This window comes from Lynx rufus, unplaced genomic scaffold (assembly GCF_022079265.1).
Source record: "Lynx rufus isolate CCGP_SWC_20201006 ecotype Redwood Valley unplaced genomic scaffold, mLynRuf1.p SCAF_9, whole genome shotgun sequence".
Classification (NCBI taxonomy): domain Eukaryota; kingdom Metazoa; phylum Chordata; class Mammalia; order Carnivora; family Felidae; genus Lynx; species Lynx rufus.
Genome location: NW_025814897.1, coordinates 63029338 through 63053700, shown reverse-complemented (window position 1 = coordinate 63053700; position 24363 = coordinate 63029338). Strand labels below are relative to the sequence as shown.

The following is a 24363-nucleotide window of genomic DNA, read 5'->3' as shown; positions in this document are numbered from 1 at the left end:
GTTTTGCCTAGAGGAAATGGTATTCTCTAGCAACATTCTTTCATTGAACGATAATTCAGTAATGAAAGAGTTTTGTTCATTTATCACATCTATCAACTCTATTTGATGCTGACAAGGTCCTTGGCACTTTCCCCAGGACCTTCAAAAAGCAAGGCAGAGGTGGGACCAGGAGAGTAGTTAGTGCATGTAGGGAACAAAATTATTTTCCAGGTACATTCCTGCCCTGATGTCTTCTTCAGCAGTTGTGGGTAGGAAAGTGTGAGACCTAGAACCAGACTCCACTTGTTCTCCTCTCTCCCAAGATTCCTGTGCCCCAAACCCCAAAGATCCTACATTTAGCTGGAAAGTCCCTATCCTAAGACGCATCTGGGAAGGTCCACAGGAGAGGCTATTTTCTAAGTCCTACTGTGCATCAATGCAAAGAGGTGGCTGCACTGGTAGAAGTTCCACTTGTTCCCCAAGGAAGCAATGCCAAGTGTTGCCCTGTGGAAGATGAAGAGTGTTAACAGTTGAACTTTCTGCAACCATACTTATGTGACAGAGTTTAAACCAAGCACAGCCATGAAGGTAAAATCTTGGCCATGAGACCACATGTGTGTAAACAGGACCCCTCCCAGGGATGTGCTTGTGTCAAGACCACTGGTGCTCCCACTGCAGGAGAGGGGCTCACAGGGAAAGTGCTCCTTGGCCCCTAGTTGCCCATGGTCCATGGTCTTCTGAGGTCCATGCTCCTTTCATTGCTGGGGATGTTCCTCTGTCACCTCCTCCATGGAGTTATAGGGCTGAGGAGAGTTTACTCACTTCTTCCCCTCAGGTGCATCCGTATAAATTTTCCCTGAGAAGATTCTCATCGTGCGGTTTCCTTACACTTCTTTTCCCAGAGCTTCTTTATTTAGACTCCCCAAGAGCCCCCTGCCCTTACTTTATTGAAAATGCTGAATTAAGCCTTTTACAATACGTTCTCTTGGGAAATAGACCCTAGGGCCTGAGGGCCCAAGTGTTTAACAAGGGCACCAACTCTGGTGAGCAATGGAAAGAGAGGGGGCACAGTGGAGCCAGAGTTCATAAAACCAGCCTCCAGAACTCATGGAGGGGTCAGTTTAGTGCTTTCTCTGGCAGCCAGAAACAGCAGCAGTGCAGCTTTCTGAAACTGGTGAGTCTCAAGCTGGACCAAGCAGGAAAACTGTGAGGAAGGAGATCATGAGAGGAGAGAGAAATCCAGGAACCTAGTACATAAAGGAAAAGGAACTCTTTCAATAGGGTCTGGTGTACATGCTGACCCTGCTAAGATGCTTAGATCTGGTGTAAGGCTGAGTGGCAGGGACTGACCTCATGCTGTTATTTCATTCAGGGATGAGGCTGAGTCATTTTGTGTCCATAACGGTTTGCAAGCTTCCGTAGACTCCAAGGCCCCCTCCCATACCATGGCTGGGTGACCAAGGCCCTGTGCCTGGCTGGGTGAGAATCTTCCTTTCTGTCTTCGTCTAAATTCATCTATGAGTCAAGGTGGTCACTCCGTTTTCCAGTCTTGGCTTGGGTCTTCTCTTGTAATTTTGTTTATTCAAGACTTGTCTGACCTTTACAGACTGTCAGTATATCATCATCACAGACCATGTTTGGTCAATAGCACTTAGCACAAGGATCACCCCTTTGTAAATGTCAGTCCATCAGTACTGGAACTGGATACTGAATATCAGAACAATGTCCCAGATGCCCAACAAGTCCTCATTGCTCACATTAGGAGGCCTCAGTTTCACTGAGGAGAATACAGAAAGAGGAAAAATGGTCCCAGCTCTTATGGAATTTACTAAAACAGAGCCAAAAGTATATTGCTACCTGGGAGAAAATACCAGTGTTATAGGAGGTCTGAAAAGGACATTTTTCCCTGTATCACTAAAAGGTGCTTGGCGACATTCTGGACTCCAGTCTCTCTGCCTGCTCATCCTTTCTTACACTAAATCCTGTAGTTCTCCCCACACCTCAAATACATTCTTCTTCTCCACCTACATGGCCTGCATTCAGATCTTTATCACTATTCTTTTCTACTGTTCAGGACTCTCTGAAAGCCTCCCTCCCTGCTGTGTGATTCCCTGTGTCCCATCTACAGCACATCACTTCCCTGTTTCAAGTTTTCTGTGCTTCCTTACAGTGTATGTGATAATGCCTGCCCTCAGGTGGACCTCACAGGGCTGCCCCTGCACACCTTAACCATGTCTCCTGACCCTCTGCTCTCCTGCTTGCTTCCCCCAAAGAACTTAGGATCTATCACCCCCTAGCACCTCACCACCAATCATACTGATCATCCACATTGATGTTTCTTCTCTTACCATTCCCTACACAGAGAGTCCTTCTTCTCCCCCAGGTGGATTTGCCTCATTTTTGTATCCTTCTCTGATGCTCTCAACTCCTTGTGTCTCTGGGCCTAACAGGACCTCAGGAGATCATAGCCCCTTTTTCTCTCCACAACATCTGAAGTTAAATATCATTTATCTATTTCATAAATGAGGGATGTATATGTCATAGAGTTTAAATTTTTGTAATGTTTATTCGAGAGAGAGAGAGAGAGAGAGAGAGCAAGCATGAATGGGGGAGGGGCAGAGAGGGAGAGGGGGAAACAGAATCTGAAGCTGGCTCTCATCTCTGAACTATCAGCACAGAGCCTGATGTGAGCTCAAAGTCTGAACCATGAGATCGTGTCCTGAGCCGAAGTCACTTGCTTAACCGACTGAGCCACCCAGGCGCCCCTATCATAGAGTTTAAGTAGCTCACAGAATCATACAATGAGTATAAGAGCCAGACTTGGAATTCACTTGTCGGAAGCCAACTTTGAACCATATCACATTGCTTCATTCATCTGTGCTTTTGTCTCTTTCCCACTGTTTGTAAGATCAACTTTATTAGAGTCACAACCATAATGTCTTAAAAGGGTTGTTAAGTCAATTTTACTCTATTAATTAGGATACCAGTGTTTGGTTAATCCATGCCATACATTTGTATGCGTAATATTAAGACCAGGTACAGGGAAGGCACTGAGTATTTTCTTATTCAAGTAGAGTGGGTCACTCTGAGGATATAGAACTTGAGGTTCATGGAAAGGACAAACATTTTCTAAAAATATAACTATGTTTTCTTTCCTTTTTAAATTTCTTTTGTTTTAATTTTTTAATGTTTATTTATTTTCGATGGGGGAGGGGCAGAGAGAGAGGGAGATGCAGAATCAGAAGCAGGGTCTGAGCTGTCAGCACAGAGCTTGACATGGGGCTTGAACCCACAAACTGTGAGATCATGACCTGAGCTGAAGTCAGATGCTTAACTGACTGAGCCACCCAGGTGCCCCAATCCTTCTTAAATTTCTGATTCACATTGAGAGTCATTTTCCTAATCCCATATGAAAATGAAGGACAGAACTGATACATAATTGTTCCTTCTATAGTTTTAGCTCCTGAATCCTTGGCTTGTTTTAAAGCCCTATAATCAGTAGAAAGTGTGTGTGTGTGTGTGTGTGTGTGTGTGTGTGTGTGTATTATATAATCTACATTTGGAAAGTCTGGGATTTTTGGAGTGAAATTCCTTGGATTTTATATTCTTTGGCAGCTAGTCTAACACCTTCTCTCACACAATTTATTCTTTCTGAAGATATTTGTCATATAGGACAGATGAGCAGGGTCAATAATCCCACTTGATTATATTGATTATTTGCTGCCTGAGCTCTTTCTTTTAGTCTGTCTTAACTAGCTGACTCTCTTCTGCTTCTTTGGCTATGACAGCCCTTACTGTCAGTCTTCTTAGTACTTGGCCACTCTGTTCTTTGTTTAGTAGTGAGGTAAATAAGATGGTACCCAACAAAAGAAACAAAAAATCAAAGTATATGAGCATACAGATCATAGATTCCATATGGATAGGATAATTGGATTTTGGCTATAAGGAATCACAGACAATGCTGCTTACCAGATAAATAGATCCTGCATAAGTTTATATACTTGAACCATACTTATTTATCTAGCTCATAATCTACCTTTGGTGAACCTACTGGTGTATCCTCAGTACACCAAAATATGAAATACATAGGCGTTTCTTTTTAAAAATTTTTTAAAACATTTATTTACTTTTGAGAGACAGAGAGATATAGAGCTTGAGAGGGGTAGGGGCAGAGAGAGAGGGAGACAGAGAATCCAAAGCAGGCTCCAGGCTCCAGGCTCCAAGCACAGAGCCCAACACAGGGCTTGAACTCACAAATGGTGAGATCATGACCTGAACCCAAGTCAGACTCTTAATGTACCCCTGAAACTGTAAGACTTTTCTAAGGAATCCAAACAAAAGAAAGCACTCTTGAGAGCACAAAGCACAAAGAGAAACACAGGAAATAACCTAGTAAGAGTGATAAACACTGTGCTTTTAAAAGTGAAATCCTGGGGCACCTGGGTGGCTCAGTTGGTTGAATGTGGGACTCTTGCTTTCGGCTCAGGTCATTATCTTATGATTTGTGGGTTCGAGCCCTGCATTGGGCTCCATGCTAGATGTGAGGCCTACTTGGGATTCTCTCTCCCTCTGTCTCTGCTCTTCCCCCACTCCTGTGCATTCTCTCTCTGTCTCAAAATAAATAAATAAACTTAAAAAAAAGTGAAATCCTGTTTGGTACTAGAAGATATTATTCTTCTTGGGTGGAGTCAAGGGATGCCCTACCTCCATTCCAATGTTTCCTAAAGAATAAAAATTGGAAACCCTGAAGTCAGGCCCTGTCCAAGTATATGGATTAGGGGGCTGGGCTTTTCTAGGACCTCCATGTATTCTGCTGAACAGAGCTCTCCATAAGCTAGTCCTAAACTCTGAAGGAAAGTGGGGCTTAGTAAGTAATTGTGCTTGTTGAGGCTAAACAATGTATAGTGGCTGCAAGCAGAGACTTTAGAGTCAGACTCTTTTGTCACAGACTTGGCTTCAGTACTTACTGGATGTATAATTTTTATCAAAAAAGTTTGCCCCTCTTTGTTCCTTTTAATTACCTGGAAAATTAGGATAACAATATTATTACTCTTAAGTGTTTATTTAAAGGACTAAATGTGCTAATGAATATAAACATTCGGCGTAATGTGTAGCACATGGTAACTGTTCAGTTAATGTCAGCAAATATTGATATGGTGATGATGATGATGGTGAAGATATTGATTATTCAAAAACTTCATTGAGATAGGTTAAGAGACCCATGGAAACCTGAATTTTACTACATATAGAACACATATTTTCTATGTTAATGTATTTTGTCCTACATTTTAAGGGACTCTGGATTTTTAACTTGTACAGAACACTTTACATGGCCTCACCCAGCAACTACTCCACTGCTCCAGTCTCTGAATTCCTCCTCATCTGCTTCCCTAACTACCAGAGTTGGCAGCATTGGTTGTCTCTGCCCCTCAGCCTCCTTTTCCTCCTGGCCATGGGGGCCAACGCCACCCTCCTGCTCACCATCCAGCTGGAGGCCTCTCTGCATGAGCCCATGTACTATCTGCTCAGCCTCCTCTCCCTGCTGGACATCGTGCTCTGCCTGACTGTCATCCCCAAGGTCCTGGCCATCTTCTGGTTTGACCTCAGGTCCATCAGCTTTTCTGCCTGCTTCCTCCAGATGTTCATCATGAATTGCTTCCTTGCCATGGAGTCCTGCACATTCATGGTCATGGCCTATGACCGCTATGTGGCCATTTGCCACCCACTAAGATACCCATCCATAATCACCGACCGTTTTGTGGTTAGAGCTACCATATTTGTTGTGGCCCGGAATGGCCTCTTTTTCCTTCCTGTTCCAGTCCTTTCTTCCCGACTCAGATATTGTGCAGGGAACATCATCAAGAACTGCATCTGCACTAACCTGTCTGTGTCCAAACTCTCCTGTGATGACATCACCTTCAACCGGCTCTACCAGTTTGTGGCAGGCTGGACCCTCCTGGGCTCTGACCTCATCCTTATTGTTCTCTCCTACTCCTTCATCCTGAAAGCTGTGCTAAGGATCAAGGCTGAGGGTGCTGCGGCCAAGGCCCTGAGCACGTGCGGTTCCCACTTCATCCTCATCCTCTTCTTCAGCACCGTCCTGCTGGTTCTGGTCATCACTAACCTGGCCAGGAAGAGAATCCCCCCAGATGTCCCCATCCTGCTCAACATCCTGCACCACCTCATCCCCCCAGCTCTGAACCCCATTGTTTATGGTGTGAGGACCAAAGAGATCAAGCAGGGAATCCAGAAACTACTGAGAAGGTTGTAAGAGGTAAAATGGATAACAACTAACCCAGGGAATAGAAATTGATAATGGGTAATTGTATTTATGATGCATAGGGACTTTATATTTTTTAATTTTATTTTTAATTTTTTAAAATTTACATCCAAATTAGCGTATAGTGAAACAATGATTTCAGGAGTAGATTCCTTAATGCCCCTGACCCATTTAGCCCATCCCCCCTCCCACAACCCCTCCAGTAACCATCAGTTTGTTCTCCATATCTATGGGTGTCTTCTGTTTTGTCCCCCTCCCTGTTTTTATATTATTTTTGTTTCCCTTCCCTTACGTTCATCTGTTTTGTCTCTTAAAGTCCTCATATGAGTGAAGTCATATGATTTTTGTCTTTCTCTGACTAACTAATTTCACTTAGTATAATACCCTCCAGTTCCATCCATGTAGTTGCAAATGGCAAGATTTCATATGTTTGATAGCCGAGTAATATTCCATTCTATATATCTACCACATCTTCTTTATTCATCCATTGATGGACATTTGGGCTCTTTCCATACTTTGGCTCTTGTTGATAGCGCTGCTATAAACATGGGGGTGCATGTGTCCCTTCAAAACAGCACACCTGTATCCTGTGGATAAATGCCTAGTAGTGCAATTGCTGGGTCGTAGGGTAGTTCTATTTTTAGTTTTTTTGAGGAACCTCCATACTCTTTTCCAGAGTGGCTGCACCAGCTTGCATTCCCAACAACAATGCAAAAGAGATCCTCTTTCTCTGCATCTTCGCCAACATCTGTTTTTGCCTGAGTTGTTAATATTAGTCATTCTGACAGGTGTGAGGTGGTATCTCATTGTGGTTTTGATTTGTATTTCCCTGATGATGAGAGATGTTGAACATTTTTTCATGTGTCGGTTGGCCATCTGGATGTCTTCCTTGCAGAAGTGTCCATTCATGTCTTTTGCCCATTTCTTCACTAGATTATTTGTTTTTTGGGTGTTGAGTTCGATAAGTTCTTTATAGATTTTGGATACTAACCCTTTATCTGATATGTCATTTGCAAATATCTTCTCCCATTCTGTGGGTTGCTTTTTAGTTTTGCAGATTGTTTCCTTTTCTGTGCAGAAGATTTTAATTTTGATGAGGTCCCAGTAGTTCATTTTAGCTTTTGTTTCCCTTGCCTCCAGAGATGTTTTGAGTAAGAAGTTGCTGTGGCCAAGGTTAAAGAGGTTTTTGCCTGCTTTCTCCTCAAGGGTTTTGATGGCTTCCTGTCTTACATTGAGGTCTTTCATCCATTTTGAGTTTATTTTTGTGTATGGTGTAAGAAAGTGGTTCAGGTTCATTCTTCTGCATGTCGCTGTCCAGTTTTCCCAGCACCACTTGCTGAAGAGACTGTCTTTATTCCATTGGATATTCTTTCTTGCTTTGTCAAAGATTAGTTGGCCATACGTTTGTGGGTCCATTTCTGGGTTCTCTATTCTGTTCCATTGATCTGAGTATCTGTTCTTGTGCCAGTACCATACTGTCTTGATGATTACAGCTTGGTAGTATAGCTTGAAGTCTGGGATTGTGATGCCTCCTGCTTTGGTTTTCTTTTTCCCGATTTCTGTGGCTATTCAGGGTCTTTTCTGGTTCCATACAAATTTTAGGATTATTTGTTCTAGCTCTGTGAAGAATGCTGGTGTTACTTTGATAGGGATTGCATTGAATATGTAAATTGCTTTGGGCAGTATCGACATTTTCACAATATTTGTTCTTCCTATCCAGGAGCATGGAATCTTTTTCCATTTTTTTGTGTCTTCTTCAATGTCTTCCATAAGCTTTCTATAGTTTTCAGCGTATAGATTTTTCACCTCTTTGGTTCGATTTATTCCTACGCATTTTATGTTTTTTGGTGCAACTGTAAATGGTATTGATTCCTTGATTTCTCTTTCTGTCACTTCATTGTTAGTGTGTAGGAATGCAACCGATTTCTGTGCATTGATTTTATATCCTGCAACTTTGCTGAATTCATGAATCGATTCTAGCAGTTTTTGGTGGAGTCTTTTGGGTTTTCCATATAGAGTATCATGTCATCTGTGAAAAGTGAAAGTTGACCACCTCCTGGCCAATTTGGATGCCTTTTATTTCTTTGTGTTGTCTGATTGCAGAGGCTAAGACTTCCAATACTATGTTGAATAACAGTGGTGAGAGTGGACATCCCTGTGTTGTTCCTGACCTTAGGGGGAAAGCTCTCAGTTTTTCCCCATTGAGGATGATATTAGCATTGGGTCATTTATATATGGCTTTTATGATCTCGAAGTATGTTCCTTCTATCCCTATTTTCTTGAGGGTTTTTATCAAGAAATGGTGCTGTATTTTGTCAAATGCTTTCTCTGCATCTATTGAGAAGATCATATGGTTCTTGTCCTTTCTTTTATTGATGTGATGATCACGTTAATTGTTTTGCAGGTATTGAACCAGCCCTGCATCCCAGGTATAAATCCCACTTAGTCGTGGTGAATAACTTTTTTAGTGTATTGTTGGATCTGGTTGGCTACTATATTGATGAGGATTTTTGCATTCATGTTCATCAGGGAAATTGATCTATATTTCTCCTTTTTAGTGGGGTCTCTGGTTTTGGAATCAAGGTAATGCTGGCTTCCTAGAAAGAGTTTGGAAGTTTTTGTTCCATTTCTATTTTTTGGAACAGCTTCAAGAGAATAGGTGTTAACTCTTCCTTAAATGTTTGGCAAAATTCTCCTGGAAAGCCATCCGGCCCTGGACTCTTGCTTTTTGGCGATTATGATTACTAATTCGATTTCCTTACTGGTTATGGGTCTGTTCAAATTTTCTATTTCTTCCTGTTTCAGTTTTGGTAGTATATATGTTTCTAAGAATTTGTCCATTTCTTCAGATTACCCATGTTATTGGCATATAATTGCTCATAATATTCTCTTATTATTGTTTCTATTTCTGTTGTGTTGGTTGTGATCTTTCCTCTTTCATTCTTGGTTTTATTTATTTGGGTCCTTTCCTTTTTCTTCTTGATCAAAGTGACTAGTGGTTTATCAATTTTATTAATTCTTTCAAAGAACCTGCTTCTGGTTTCATTGATCTGTTCTACTGTTTTTTTTTGGGGGGGGGGTTTCTATAGCATTAATTTCTGCTCTGATCATTATTATTTCCTGTCTTCTGCTGGTTTGGGGTTTTATTTGCTGTTCTTGCTCCTTAAGGTGTAAGGTTAGGTTGTGTATCTAAGATCTTTCTTCCTTCTTTAGGAAGGCCTGGATTGCTATATACTTTCCTCTTATGACTGCCTTTGCTGCGTTCCAGAGATTTTGGGTTGTGGTGTTATCATTTTCATTGGCTGCCATATACTTTTTAATTTCCTCTTTAACTGCTTGGTTAGCCCATTCATTCTTTTGTAGGATGTCTTTAGTCTCCAAGTATTTGTTACCTTTCCAAATTTTTTCTTGTGATTGATTTCAAGTTTCATAGCATTGTGGTCTGAAAATACGCACGGTATGAGCTTGATCTTTTTTGTACTTAGGGATGATTTGTGTACTGGTATATGGTCTATTCTGGAGAATGTTCCATGTGCACTGGAGCAGAATGTATATTCTGCTGCTTTAGGATGATATGTCCTGAATATATCTGTTAAGTCCATCTGGTCCAGTGTGTCATTCAAAGCCATTGTTTCCTTGTTGATTTTTTTTTTTAATTTTTTTTTTCAACGTTTACTTATTTTTGGGACAGAGAGAGACAGAGCATGAACGGGGGAGGGGCAGAGAGAGAGGGAGACACAGAATCGGAAACAGGCTCCAGGCTCTGAGCCATCAGCCCAGAGCCTGACACGGGGCTCGAACTCACGGACCGCGAGATCGTGACCTGGCTGAAGTCGGACGCTTAACCGACTGCGCCATTCAGGCGCCCCTCCTTGTTGATTTTTTGATGAGATGATCTGTCCATTGCTGTGAGTGGGGTGTTGAAGTCTCCTACTATTATGGTATTACTATCGATGAGTTTCTTCATGTTTGTGATTAATTGATTAATATATTTGTGTGCTGCCACATTTGGCACATAAATGTTTACAATTGTTAGGTCTTCTTGGTGGATAGACCCCTTGATTATGATATAATGCCCTTCTGCATCTCTTGATACAGTCTTTATTTTAAAGTCTAGATTGTCTGATGTAAGTATGGCTACTCCAGATTTCTTTTTTTGACCATTAGCATGATAGATGGTTCTCCATCCCCTTATTTTCAATCTGAAGGTGTCTTTAGGTTTAAAGCGGGTCTCTTGTAAACAGCATATAGATGGATCTTGTTTTCTTATCCATTCTATTACCCTATGTCTCTTGATTGGAGCATTGAGTCCATTGACATTTAGAGTGAGTACTGAAAGATAGGAATTTACTGCCATTATGATGTTTGTAGAGTTGGAGTTTCTTGTGGTGTTCTCTGGTCCTTTCTAATCTTTTGTTGCTTTTGGTATTTATTTATTTGTGTGTGTGTGTGTGTGTGTGTGTATATATATATATATATATATATATACATATATATATATATATTTATCTTTTCTCCCCTCAGAGAGTCCCCCCCTTAAAATTTCTTGCAGGGCTCATTTACTGGTCATGAACTCATTTAATTTTTGTCTCAGGAACTTTTTATCTCTCCTTCTATTTTGAATGACAGCCTTGCTGGATAAAGAATTCTTGGCTGCATATTTTTCTGATTCAGCACACTGAATATATCCTGCCACTGCTTTCTGGCCTGCCAGGTTTCTGTGGATGGGTCTGCTGCAAACCTGATCTGTCTTCCCTTGTAGGTTAGGGCCTTTTTTCCCCTTGCTGCTTTATGATTCTCTCCTTGCCTGAGTATTTTGTGAATTTGACTATGATATGCTTTATTAATCATCGGTTTTTGTTGAATCTAATGGGGGTCCTCTGTGCTTCCTGGATTTTGATGTCTGTGTCTTTCCCCAGGTTAGGAAAGTTTTCTGCTATAATTTGCTCACATAACCCTTCTACCCCTATTCTCTCTCTTCCTCTTCTGGGACCCTTATGATTCTGATGTTGTTCCTTTTTAATGAGTCACTGATTTTCTAATTCTTAAATTGTGCTCTTTTGCCTTAATCTCCCTCTTTTTTTCTGCTTCATTATTCTGTATAAGTTTGTCATCTATATCGCTGATTCTCTGTTCTGCCTCATCCATCCTTGCCGCCGCTGCATCGATCCGTGATTGCAGCTTAGTTATAGCATTTTTAATTTCATGCTGGCTATTTTTTACTACTTTTATCTCTGCAGAAAGGGAGTCTAATCTGTTTTTGACTCCAGCTAGTATTGTCATTATCGTGATTCTAAATTCTGGTTCAGACATCTTGCTTGTGTCTGTGTTGGTTAAATACCTGGCTGTCGTTTCTTCGTGCTCTTTCTTTTGGAATGAATTCCTTTGTTTTGTCATTTTGAAGGGAGAAAAGGAATTAATGAGGTAGAAAAATTGAAATTAAAATTAAAAAAATATTAAAATTAAAAATTAAGAAAACACACAAATCGAATAGATGACGTGTTTTGGTCTGGGTGTTGGTCTATGTGTGTTTTGGTCTGGGTAGTGAAAGTTGTTTGACAGATTAGAGAAAGAAAAAAGACGGGGGAGAAAAGGAAAAAAAAAGAAATCGTTTGCGAATTTGAAAAAATGAATACATTGAAGTAGACTAAAATGAGATGATGGGGGTAAAATAAATTAGAAAAAATATACACAAAAGTAAAGAATATAGTAGAAAAAAATTTAAGAAAAATATTTTCCATAAAAATTAAAAATAAATATGAATATTTTTGTTTTCTATATTCAAGAAAAAAATGAAAAAGAGGAAAAAGATAAAAAAAGAAAAAAGAAATCGTTTGAAAATTTGAAAAAGTGAATACACTGTAGTAGACTAAAATATAATTATGGAAGTAAAATAGAATTTGAAAAAATTGCCATAAAAGCAAAAATACAGTAATTAAAATTAAATAAGAATATTTTTAATAGAAACTGAAAGTAAAAATGAAGTTTTTCTCTTTCTGCATTCAAGAAAAAGAAAAGAAAGGAAAAAGAGAAGAAAAAAGAAAGAAAAAGAAAAAAAGGAAATTGAAAATTTGAAAAGGTGAATAAACTGAAATAGACTAAAATAAAATGATGGAAGTAAAGTATAAATTGAAAAAAATTACACAGAAGTAAAAAATATTGTAATAAAACTTATTACTATCTTAATATTTTAATAAAAATTGGAAATAAAAATGAATTTTTCTTTCTGTATTCAAGAAAAAGAATTGTAAAAGATAAAAAGAAAAAAAAAGAAAGAAAATTGAATAGATGAACTTGCTAACAGATTGAAGTAGGACTGAAATTGCTTTGTTTTCCCCTAGAAGTCAGTCTATGTAGCTCTTTATAGTCCATGAATCAAGCCGTCAGTGAGACTTGTGTTTGAAGACCAAAGTTGGCCTATTTGGGCGGGGCTGAGTGTAACAGCTCTGCTCTCCACTAGATGGCGCTGCTAGCCTACTTGGGTGGATTGTTTAGGTGCTTGTAGGTGCATATGTGCATGCGTGGGACTGGTGAAAATGGCGCCATCCAGCTACCCAGTCTGTTCTCCCAGATCAGCAATTGTGCCCCAGTCCTCTGTCTTAAGCTCTCATCGACTCTCTGCTTTTTCACTCTCTGTGACCAGGCCCCAGGCAGTACCTCTCTCCCGAGTTTTGTCTCAGATGCGGCTATTTTCCCCGGCCCCTTACTTCCGAAGGACTGTGGCTTTGACCCGCTCTGCCCCTCTGCAGGAGGGTCTCACTGACCAATGGCCGAATGAGCAATGGCTGAATATTGGCTGCACTCAGGAATGCTTGCTGGACCCTGCTGCTGCCTGTGCCTGGAGACTGTGGCCAGGTGCCAGCCCACCCCAGAAAAAGTTTGCGAGACAGAGTATCAGCAGCGTTGCAGGGTTTATGGAAAATCACAACACACATCTGGCACCAGGCTTCACACTTAACGACCTTGTTCCAGCACCAACGAATGTGGCCATTTTCTGGAGTCTGCTGGGACCAGGTGGCTTCAACAGTCTCTACCAAATGTCCTTCCAGCAGTGGAACCGCTTTCTCCCGTGTGGCCCGAGAACCTCCTGGACCCCACTTTGCTCCTGGGGATTTGCCCTTCCCACCAGTGCACCGCCAGGTATCGAGCTGAGGAGTTCCAGCCTTTGCGCTTCCCTTGTTTACAGTCCTAATGGAATTTAAGCCCTCTCCTTTCTCCTTTCTCCCTTTTTAGTTTAGTCCCTGCGGCTGTTTCCAATTTCCACTTTCTCTCCAGCTGCTTTTGGGGAGGGGGTGCTTTTCCCGTATGCTCCCACCCCCTCCCCCCCAGTCTCCATCCTCTCTCTGCCCACAAAAGCGGTTCCCTACCTTTCGCGGCTTCACTCTCCCCATGTTCAGCTCTCTGCGCTGAATTCAGCGTACCTGCTGAATTCTGTGGTTCAGGTTGTGCAGCTTGTTGTTTTAATCCTCCAATCAGTTTTCTAGGTGTGTAGGATGGTTCACTGTTGGTCTGGCTGTATTTCATGGACGCGAGACACCCAAAAAGCTTCCATGCTGTTCTGCCATCTTAGCTCCTCTGGGACTGTAAACAGTTACTGCAGGAATAAGTTTGGATTTCACATTCTCCAAATTTTCAATTGAATTATGGGGTATTCGTATCCTGGGTCCTGTTTTCTCTGAACTGACTGGAAACTTAGTTTTGCATTATGGAGTTTCTGGCAGTTTCTTGGCCTCACCCGTGTGAGAAGGATGTGTCAAACCATAATTACAGGACCTTAATTAGAATGATATTGTTTTCCAAGTAAAGAAGAAATGGTATTCCACTCACATTCAGTGCGTCTGAGTTTCCTCAATTGCTTAATACTTAGATATGTATTATTTCTCTTGTTTCTACCTGACACAGTTCAAGCTGGTTTTGTGTCATGAATGGGTCTCCTGTGGAGATACAGAAGGGGCTCCAGAACTTTGATTCTTATAGTGAGGGAATGACATGTGTCACTCACTGCCTTCTCCAAGCCCTCCCAGACATTGTCCATATACTTACTTAATGCCACTTCCCTGGAGTATGAATTTCCTGTAATTCTCTCCTTTAATATTTGATGAATTAAAACATTTTAACATGACTCAGTTTTGTGAGTTTGTGCTTTGTTTCAAGTGAAAGTGTGTCTCCTGTATTCAGATGTGCTTCACTAACTTTTGTCTTCATCCTCTCGTATATGACTGCCATTAGCCTTCAGGCACTATCTGCATCCCTACTTTTTTTCTGTTTATCTTAGTTATACAGGTAAATTGACTTATTCAGTCTACTTTCAGCTCTGTTGTGTCAATCCTCACATCCTGTGCTGGTGCCAAAATAGTGTCCTCTGGGATCCAGACATCCATATTAGTGGGTTATTTGAACAAGGATAAGTGTGTTTCATTCTTTGCAATTCCCTTCCTGCTTATGCCCTGAAAACGGTAGGGACTCAGATATTGGCCAGTGTTTCCTGGGATTAATTTACCTTGGCAACAGATCCCCCTTTTGGATACTGAGAGTGTCACATATAAGAGCCTTTTGAGAATATCTTCTAACATACCTAGCTGATCTATGATGACGGTAGTTACTTGGGGGGAATTTATAAAATAATTTATCATTCTTATAGCATTATCTTTCACCAAAGTAGTAGCTTTGATCCACTCTCTCTTCTCTGTTCCACAGGTCCAAAGATTGATCCTAACCAAAGTATGAACTTCTCAAGCACTGTCCTATTCGCCCATCATTTCAGTTACTCCTAGCTCATTATTTTCAGATTATGCCCACTGATATTTTTTCTTAAAGTCTATGTTCGAGAATCTTCTCCCACATAGAAAACCAGTACGTGTCTTCATTTGACAAACTGTAATTTTCAATGGAAACTCCACCTACTTTTACAGTCCTTCCCTTTATTCACCCCAGCAGAATTAAGCTATTTTTAGCCACGTGTGTATCTCCCTCTGATACTAGATTATTAATTCCTCTGAGTTTGTTGAAGAGTTTTATTTGTCTTCTTCACTTTATGTACTTAGAGCTGGTAACACAATTATTTACTTATTTGTTATTTTGTTGAACTACTGTGAATAATTCACATGAATTATGTTTTTATTATTTCTTCTGAAAACTTCTTAGGGGAAGATCAAGTTGTTAATATAATGTATTTTTCAAAACACTTTACAAAAAACCTTATATAGCTCACAGTTCAGTGTGGTGTTATATACCAAAGAACTTAAGACTATTTTTCTTGGAATAAGATAAGAAGGAATCTTTATTTATTTGAATCTCAGGTATACCAGTCTGGCCACTGACTAGATGTGTAACTTTTTACTCACTGATCTGAGCTCTCGTTTTCTCACGTAAGAAGAGTCATGACTGACCTTTTATTATGTGATTTATCAGATTATTGGTTGACAATCTATGGAAAGCTTTTCAACCATATACTTAAACATGCTAATAACTTTTAGATGGCAACTCATTTTATCATTTTCCTATAAACATTGATTTCTCAAAGGTCTTCAGAAGAAGATGCTCTTCATTATTTTATATACCACAGTGCATTTCAGAGATGCTTTGCCTTTCCCTGTGTGTCATTCCCCTTTCCCAGTGCAATTTCTTGATTATTGTGCACCACTGTCTTATAAAATCCTTTCCTTACTTAAAGCTCGGGGTCATGTTGTACCATGGCACCCTCACTCATTTCTTGTTCTAACTCATCTTTTAAAACCGTGGTCTTGCTGCCTCAGTTTAGATGTTGGCAGTTGCCTAATAGTCTGGTTGGAATGGATCCGGACTAAAAGCACCTCTATTCACAATGAAAGAATCTAGGCTGTACATGAACAGAGAACAGAAAAAATTTAAAAAATGATATGAAGTTACCCAGTGAGGAGCATATGCTCACAGAGTCACTACGTATATTTATACAATTTTTTTATGTTACTATTTTATTTTTTTTAATTTAGAAAGTTTTAAATTTTTTGTAATTTACCTCTTAAAGCACACAAAAATGTTTGGTAGATTGTCCACATTGGCCATCACTTTTTTTTTTTTAATTTCTGGATACCCAGAATTTCATATCTATAGGGATTTTAAAGTCACCAAATCTAGAGTCCTCTTGGAATTTCCACTAAAGACTATTTGATAAATAAGAATTCAAGATTTGCTTAATTTCCTCATTGATAAGAAACTATCTTCTACCACTTGGGACAGAAACCTCGATTTCTGTTTCGGATTTTAAAAAGAGACCCACTCACTTGCCCGCAGTTTTTCCTTGGGCCCATATGGAAACTTTCTGGTGAATTAAATTTCTAGTACTAGCTTCAGTCATTTTAACAATATTCCTTATGGGAGCTTGCAGAACTGATAGTTCTACAACAGGTATAATATTCACTCCCTTTCCACATAATTTCTCATTTCCTTATACTGTGCTTTCTCCTATATAAATCCTATTAGGTTACTGATTGTTGCTCACTTTTGCATTTCCTACTGAGTCAAGCAGAATAACAAACACATAAAAGATGTTTAGCAGATGCATATGAGATAGATTAACAAAATGTGAAATGCAGTAAAATGAGAGAATGAAATGATATGTGGAATGAAGTATATAATAAAATGGAATGTGAGAGGTAAATTTTATATTTAGGAGTGTGGTTCAAATGACTGGTATCTCTAATACAGTCAAACACTCCAAGCATGGGATTCTCTGGGCACAGTGCTACAAACCTGTTTTTTCTTTCTTTTTGTATTTAAATGCATACATCTTTCTTTCACCTTTGGAAGTATGTAGGTTTATGTGAGAATGTGTGTAGGCTTAGGCAGGTAGGTATGTTTGTGTAGGGTGTAATACTTCAAGGAACCATGAGGACAGGAAACTCAAAGTATCTTTGTTATCTTTTGACTTGCAAGAGAGGTAATATTATATCTTTAGCAATTTCAGGGAGCCCAGCAAAGAACATAAGGCAAGAAGTTGAAGAGTCACATACTGGCAGCTGACTACTAAATGAATAAGACCTCCACTTAGAGGAAACTTTACATAGTACCTTCAAAATATCCATTTAAATGCTTAGCACAAGATGAGTAAGAGAAAGAAAAGAACTGTATGTATCACTTGCATGTAGAATCTAAAAAATATCAAACCTGTAAAAAACAGAAAGTAGAATGGTAGTTACCAGAGGATGGAGGGTGGAAGGATAAGATTGATAGTGTTTAAGGGTACAAACTTCAAATGAGTAGTAAATAGGCCATAGAGATCTAGTGCACAGTATAAGGAATACAGGCAACAATATTATACTATAATTATGTAACATGATAAATATTGCTACAACAGCAATCATATTACAATATATAAGTGTAGCAAAGTAATACTTTCTGTACGCCTTAAATTTATGCAATAGTGTGTTCAAATTTATTCAATATGAAAACAGTTTTAGGAGAAGTAATACTTTTATCTTAGAGTTTTCATTCCATCTTGTGTATAAGAGAATGAGAATGTACACCTTAGATATTCATGTTTGAGAATCCAAAGACGCAGAGATTAATACCTACCAGACTATACATTATTCTAACAGGTACATCATTCCACTAAACATAATTTTGGTGGAAGGTCTGTGGGTTAGCCCAAAACATGTAAAGTGTAGTTCAGTTGTGCATTTAGAAGCGATGCTGAATGGAGAAACTGAGAGAGGAAAATCATTAAACCAACTTTGAGATATAAGTATCTGGCTTTTTTTTTTTTCTGTGTGAGGTGATGAATGTTCAAAATGTCTAAGACTTTGATATTTTTCCTCATGAACTTTTATATTACCAAGGAAGATGTCAGTTACACTAAGAACTACAGCTCCAAGTAGAGAGACAAAATTGAGAAAAGGATAGCTGTAGAGCTTTAAACATTGATTGGAGGCAAGGGTCGTCCAACTCGAGGGAATAGGGACAGGGAGATGCTAGTGCTCATGCCAGTAGAACACTGGACAGTCTGATGTCTAACACTGAATAAAGTTGTGTCCAGACCTGTGCTAACTAAGGGGGAGGATTGCGTTAATCTGAAATCAGAGCCCACATGCAGAGATTTGAGGAAAGGGAGACGTTACTTTCCTGATGAGAAAATTTGTCTCTTATTTTAAGACTCTCCTCTTCTCCCCACAGCTGTGGTGGAATGGAGCTGTGTAGAAGTCGTCCCCCCACTTCCATAAGAGGCAACAGTTGGCTTGTTCTTTGGGGGGAAACATGGCAGAATTAGTAATTCAGGATGATGGATGGTCCAGGAATCATCCAAAGAGAACTAAAGCACCAACTTGAGTTTATCTGGGCTCTTCAACATTTCACTTGTTAACCTAAAAAATAAAACAGAAAGTTATTTTACCAGCCAAATGAGTTTATCAGGAATAGCAGGGAATTGCAATGCAAGACATGCTATGGCAAAACCATAGGCAAACCCAACAAACAAAGGAGAGGACCATTATTTTATGGAGACGAAGGAGGAAGCTGAGATAAGTTGTTTTGAACAAAAGTCCATTGGTGAAAGGCAAGAGTTCAGAGTGATGACAATTTCTCATTGGCTGAGTTGCCAGAGAAACTGGGGTGCCAGTTTCTCCTAGGAGATGCAATGTAGATCTTTCCCTGTTGGGAAATTGACATTTCTTCCTCTATTGATGTTGAATGGTATGGCTCCCCCTTCTGGCTACTGCGCTCTATTTTCATGAGGTTTCCCTTTATTAATTTTCACATACCAAGCATCCTTTTATGGACAACTGGCCATGTCTGCTCCTGTCTCAAAAAGCATACTCTCTTACTCTGCATCTTTTACCCTGAAAGGGCCAAGCATTTAGAATAGCATCTCCCAAAGGAGCAAAGTGAGAGATTGAACACAAGCAGAGTGAGTTTGGATTTGGCCTCAATACCACTCAGTTTTATCCTGTTGCTCTGTACTGATGATAGGGTTTAGCTTTCCATCCAAGAGAATTTTCAGAAAGGCGAGGTGAGACATGGAGCAGAGGCTTGAAACTGGTGACCATTAGAAGACTGATAAAATAGATAATGGATTTAATAGTTTGTGCTCAAGGTTTTAATGGGTACAGAGGAGCAACAGACAAGGACAGGAATCTGACTTTGTCTAGGACTATGATATCAGGGAATATGTAACACTTAGACAAAATGAGACAAAAGGGTTTAGGAAAATGAAACAGGGAAGATTTTCTTTTTTTTTTTTCTTTTTTATTAATTTTTTTTTTAACGTTTGTTTGTTTTTGAGACAGGTAGAGACAGCATGAACAGGGGAGGGTCAGAGAGAGAGGGAGACACAGAATCTGAAACAGGCTCCAGGCTCTGAGCTGTCAGCACAGAGCCTGACGCGGGGCTCAAATTCACGGACTGCGAGATCATGACCTGAGCCAAAGTCGGATGCTTAACCGACTAAGCCACCCAGGCGCCCTGAAACAGGGAAGATTTTCAATGAGGGAAGAACGTGTGTAAAGTCACAGGGGTGAGGCAAAGCATAAAATTATATACTGGTGTAGCTGAATTAATGTATTTGTTGAAACAGCAAAATTTGAGCTTAAGAGAGTTATTTTCTGTTAATTTTTTAGCCATAAACTCATGGGAACCACAGATGGATGTTTGAAGGGCATGATATAAATTACATTTTATTCTAGTTATTCCGAAAGAAGCATTGCAGAAGTATTTGAGGGGGTAGACTAGCAGCAGATGGGTAATTCTAGACTATCGAAGGAATCATACACTAAAGAATGAAATCATATCTGTGGTATTTCAGCTAGACCTAGCCCTTCCTTCTCCCCACTGGTGATGGTGCTATTTTCTAAAAACACAGGGACCCAGGTGACCAAGATCTTGAGTTACTTATCAGGGATACAGGACATGCAGCACTGTCAATCTATTCTCATGACCTGGCTCATAATTTTGTCCCTTGGAAATAATTTTGTGCTTTAGGGACCCATAAACTCACCATTATCTCCCTCATTGGATATTTCTCCTGCCCCCAAATTAAACACCCTTGAGACCCTCATCGAAGGCACTAGCTTTTATCTTTAACATTTAGAAAGGAAGTCCATCTGCGATATTTGTATATAGTGGATATCCAGTTAATTCGTTTAACATTTGTTAAAATGACTATTTCTCCCTAGGGCCCATTTAGTTTGCTTTTCTCATCAATCAGGTGGCCATATATATATACCTGGGCCTATTTCTGGGCTATCTAACTCTTTAATTGCCTGGATTGTCTACCCTTGTGTCAATAGCACACCATCTTAATTCCTAAAGCTCTGTAATATGTTTTGAAATCTGGCAGTCAATATAAGTCATGCAGTTTTGTTCATCTTTAAGACTGACTTTTTCAATTCCCATATGAAGTTTTACATAGGAGTTTGTAAAAAAATGGTGGAAGAGAAACTGCTGGGAATTTGACTGGGATTGCATTGAATCTAGAGATTAACTTTGCGGGAGGGTTGACATCCATACCGTATTAAGTTTTCCAATCCATAACCTCATTTCTGTATGTTATTTAGGTTCCAATTTTGTATCTTTCAGGATAAATATTATGTAATCTTTGTTTAAACTTATTCCTAGATATTAATTTTTCTGATGCTATTGTGAATATGTTCTTTGTTTTCTGTTTATTGTCATACACAGCTAAATTGTGTTTTGCCCATGTTTTGGATGATAACTCTAATCATGTATTAATTCTAGTATTCTACTTTTGGGTTTTTGAAGTACATAATTATATGCTTTGCAAAATGACAGTTTTATTCCTTTCTTTTCAATCCTGCTGCTTGCTATTTGTTTTTTCCAGATTTACTCACTGACTTGACTCTCCAGTGCCATGTTGAAAGGGAGTGGTGATATTGGACCTTTTTGTCTTTTATTTTGTTTCTTATTAAAGGACAAGTCTTTAGCATTTAACCATTGATTGCCTGTGACTTCCGTAGGTGTTTTGGAAATATCCTTTATCAGATCAAGGAAATTCCCTCCTATTTTAATATGCTAAGATTTTTAAATGGGTATTTACTTTGGTCAAATGCTTTTTCTGCTTCTCTTGAGATATTCACATAGTTTAATTTGTTATTCTGTAAATGGAGCAGATCACATTAGTTTTCAAATATTATATTACCCTTGTTTGTGGTCATTTACCATTTTCATATGTCATATGTCATTGCACTCGATTTGCTAATGATTTAAGAACTTTTATATACATGTTCATGTGAGAGATTGATTTCTTTTTTAAAGGTTTCATTTTTATATCTTCAATTTTTTTATTTTCAAAGTTTTTTTCTCTTTCTTTCTTTCTTTCTTTCTTTCTTTCTTTCTTTCTTTCTTCCTCTCCCTCTCTCTTCCTTCCTCCCTTCCTTCCTTCCTTCCTTCCTCCCTCCCTCCCTTCCTTCCTAGTAATCTCTACATCCAGCATGGGGCTTGAACTCACCACCCGAGGATTAACTGTTGGATGCTCTTCCAACTGAGCCAGTCAGGTGCCCTTATATTCTTTTCTTGTAATGATATTTCTTCCTCCACTCTTTCATTTTTAACCTATTTTTGTCTGTATATTTGAAGTGGTGTTTTCATAGGTAACATGTAATTGGGTCTTGCTTTTTATTCAGACTCATATTTTTGGCCTTTCAATTGGGTTGTTTAATTTATTTGCATTTAATTTTATCATTGATATGGTGGGATTTTTTTTTTTTTAATTTTTTTTTCAACGTTTATTTATTTTTGGGACAGAGAGAGACAGAGCATGAACGGGGGAGGGGCAGAGAGAGAGGGAGACACAGAATCGGAAACAGGCTCCAGGCTCTGAGCAGTCAGCACAGAGCCCGACGCGGGGCTCGAACTCACGGACCGCGAGATCGTGACCTGGCTGAAGTCGGACGCTTAACCGACTGCGCCACCCAGGCACCCCGATATGGTGGGATTTAAATCTACCACCTTGCTACTTGTTTTCTATCCATCACACCTGTTATTTGTTCCATGTTTTCCTGTTTTTATGCTTTATATTGGATTGAGTATTTCTTTTCACTGTGATTCTTTTTCTCTTTTGGTTTATTAGTTATAACTTTTTGTTTTTTTAATTTAGTTGTTGCTTTAGAGTTTACAGTAGACATTACTAAGTTACCACAGAGCACCTCAAGTGATGTACCATTTCATATACAGTATGAAAATCTTATAATAGTTTGCTTATTTATTTACCTATGTAATTATCATATCTGGAACTGTTTATTTTTTTCTGCACATCCAGATTTTCATCTGGTATCATTTTCCTTCTGCTCCAAAGAATTCCTCTAATATTATTTTGCAGTTCAGGGCTCCCGATGGTGAATGATTTCAGCTTTGTATGCCTGAAAAAGGATTTTTCTCTCTTTAATTTTTGAAAGATATTGAAATTATTCAGAATTTTCTGAATGTTCAGAATGTTCTGTTTCACTAAATATAGAATTCCAAGTTAACAATTTTTTTTTTTTTGGTACTTTAAAGATGTTGCTTCTCCATATTCTGACTTGGTTTCTAACAAGAAATCTGCTGTTATCCTTAACTTTTCCTTTTTGTATATAATGTCTTTTTTCCTGTGTTTACTTTTATGATTTTCTCTTTATCATTGATTTTAAGCAATTTGATCATGATACGCCTTGGCATAGTTTTCTTCAGGTTTCTTATCTTTGGGAAACCTTTCTGATGTCTTAATTATTGCTTTCCTTCTACTTTTTTGATTAGTTCTTTTTTTTTAATTTTATTTTATTTTTTTTCAATATATGAAATTTATTGTCAAATTGGTTTCCATACAACACCCAGTGCTCATCCCAAAAGGTGCTCTCCTCAATACCCATCACCCACCCTCTCCTCCCTCCCACCTCCCATTAACCCTCAGTTTGTTCTCAGTTTTTAAGTGTCTCTTATGCTTTGGCTCTCTCCCACTCTAACCTCTTTTAGTTCTTTTTTTTTCAGATGGCATATTTAATCATTGATTTTTATTCTTTCTTCTTTTCATTCATATATAATATATTCCATTTTATCATATGTAATACATTAAAATATGTTAAATGCAATATATAATATACATATATGTATATATATTTGACTATAGTTTTATTTTTATGTATTCTTTTATGTTTTATATTCATTATCATCAGTTCAAAATATTTTCTACTTTCCACTTTGATTTTTTCTGTTACTTGTAGGTTATTTAGATATGTATAATTTGTATGAAATATGGAATTTCCAGATACATTATTATTGCTTCATAGCTTAATTTCACTGTGGTCAGAGAACATTCTGAATAATTTCAATAGTTTGAAATTCATTGAAAATTTTTTTATGTTTCAGCATTTAGTTGATTTTGATGTTTTATTTACTTAAGAATATTAATACTGTTGTTAGTACAATGTTCTGCACATGTCATTTGGGTAAAGTTTGTTAATTACATTCTTCTAATGTTTCATATCTGTATGGATCTTCTTTTTATCAGCTGTTCTATCATCTTTTAGGAGAGTCATGTTGAAATCTCACTGTGATTGTATATTTATTTCACCTTTTGTTTGTGTTAATGTTTTTGCATTATTTTAATAGAAATTGTGATATTGTTACACTTTCCAGTTCATCATTATAATCACTTCATTATTATAAAATGTCCTTCATTATCTCTGGTTATGCTTCCTGCCTTAATGTTTGCATTAATCAGATTAGTATAGCTACTGACATTCTCCTGGTTAGTATTTTCCTGATATATTTTTTCCTTTCTTTTGTTTTCAGTGATTCTGGTGTTTATATTTAAAATTTGTCTTTCAGAGGCACCTGGGTGGCTCAGTTGGTTAAGCATCTGACTCTCGATATTGGCTCAGATCATGATCTCATGGTTTGTGGGGGTCAAACCCCTCATCAGGCTCTGTACTGATGGCATGGAGTCTACTTGGGATTCTCTCTCTCTCTCTCTCTCTCTCTCTCTCTCTCTCTCTTTCTTTCTCTCTCTCTCCCTCCCTCCCTCCCTCTCTTTGCCCCTATCCCACATGCGCTTTCTCTGTCTCCCTCAAAATAAATGAATAAACATTTAAAAAAGTAAAATGCATCTTTTGTAAGTATTATGGATATATTTAATCTGATAG

At 38.7% G+C, this 24363-nt stretch overlaps 1 protein-coding gene across 1 annotated transcript; it reads left to right on the top strand.

The window, feature by feature from the left end:
- The first annotated feature begins 5242 nt into the window (after positions 1-5242).
- On the top strand, positions 5243-6250 carry LOC124505790 (olfactory receptor 56A4). Its single transcript, XM_047071827.1, has one exon. The coding sequence runs from the start codon at positions 5243-5245 to the stop codon at positions 6248-6250; it is 1008 nt and encodes a 335-aa protein (XP_046927783.1).
- Positions 6251-24363: the final 18113 nt, after the last annotated feature.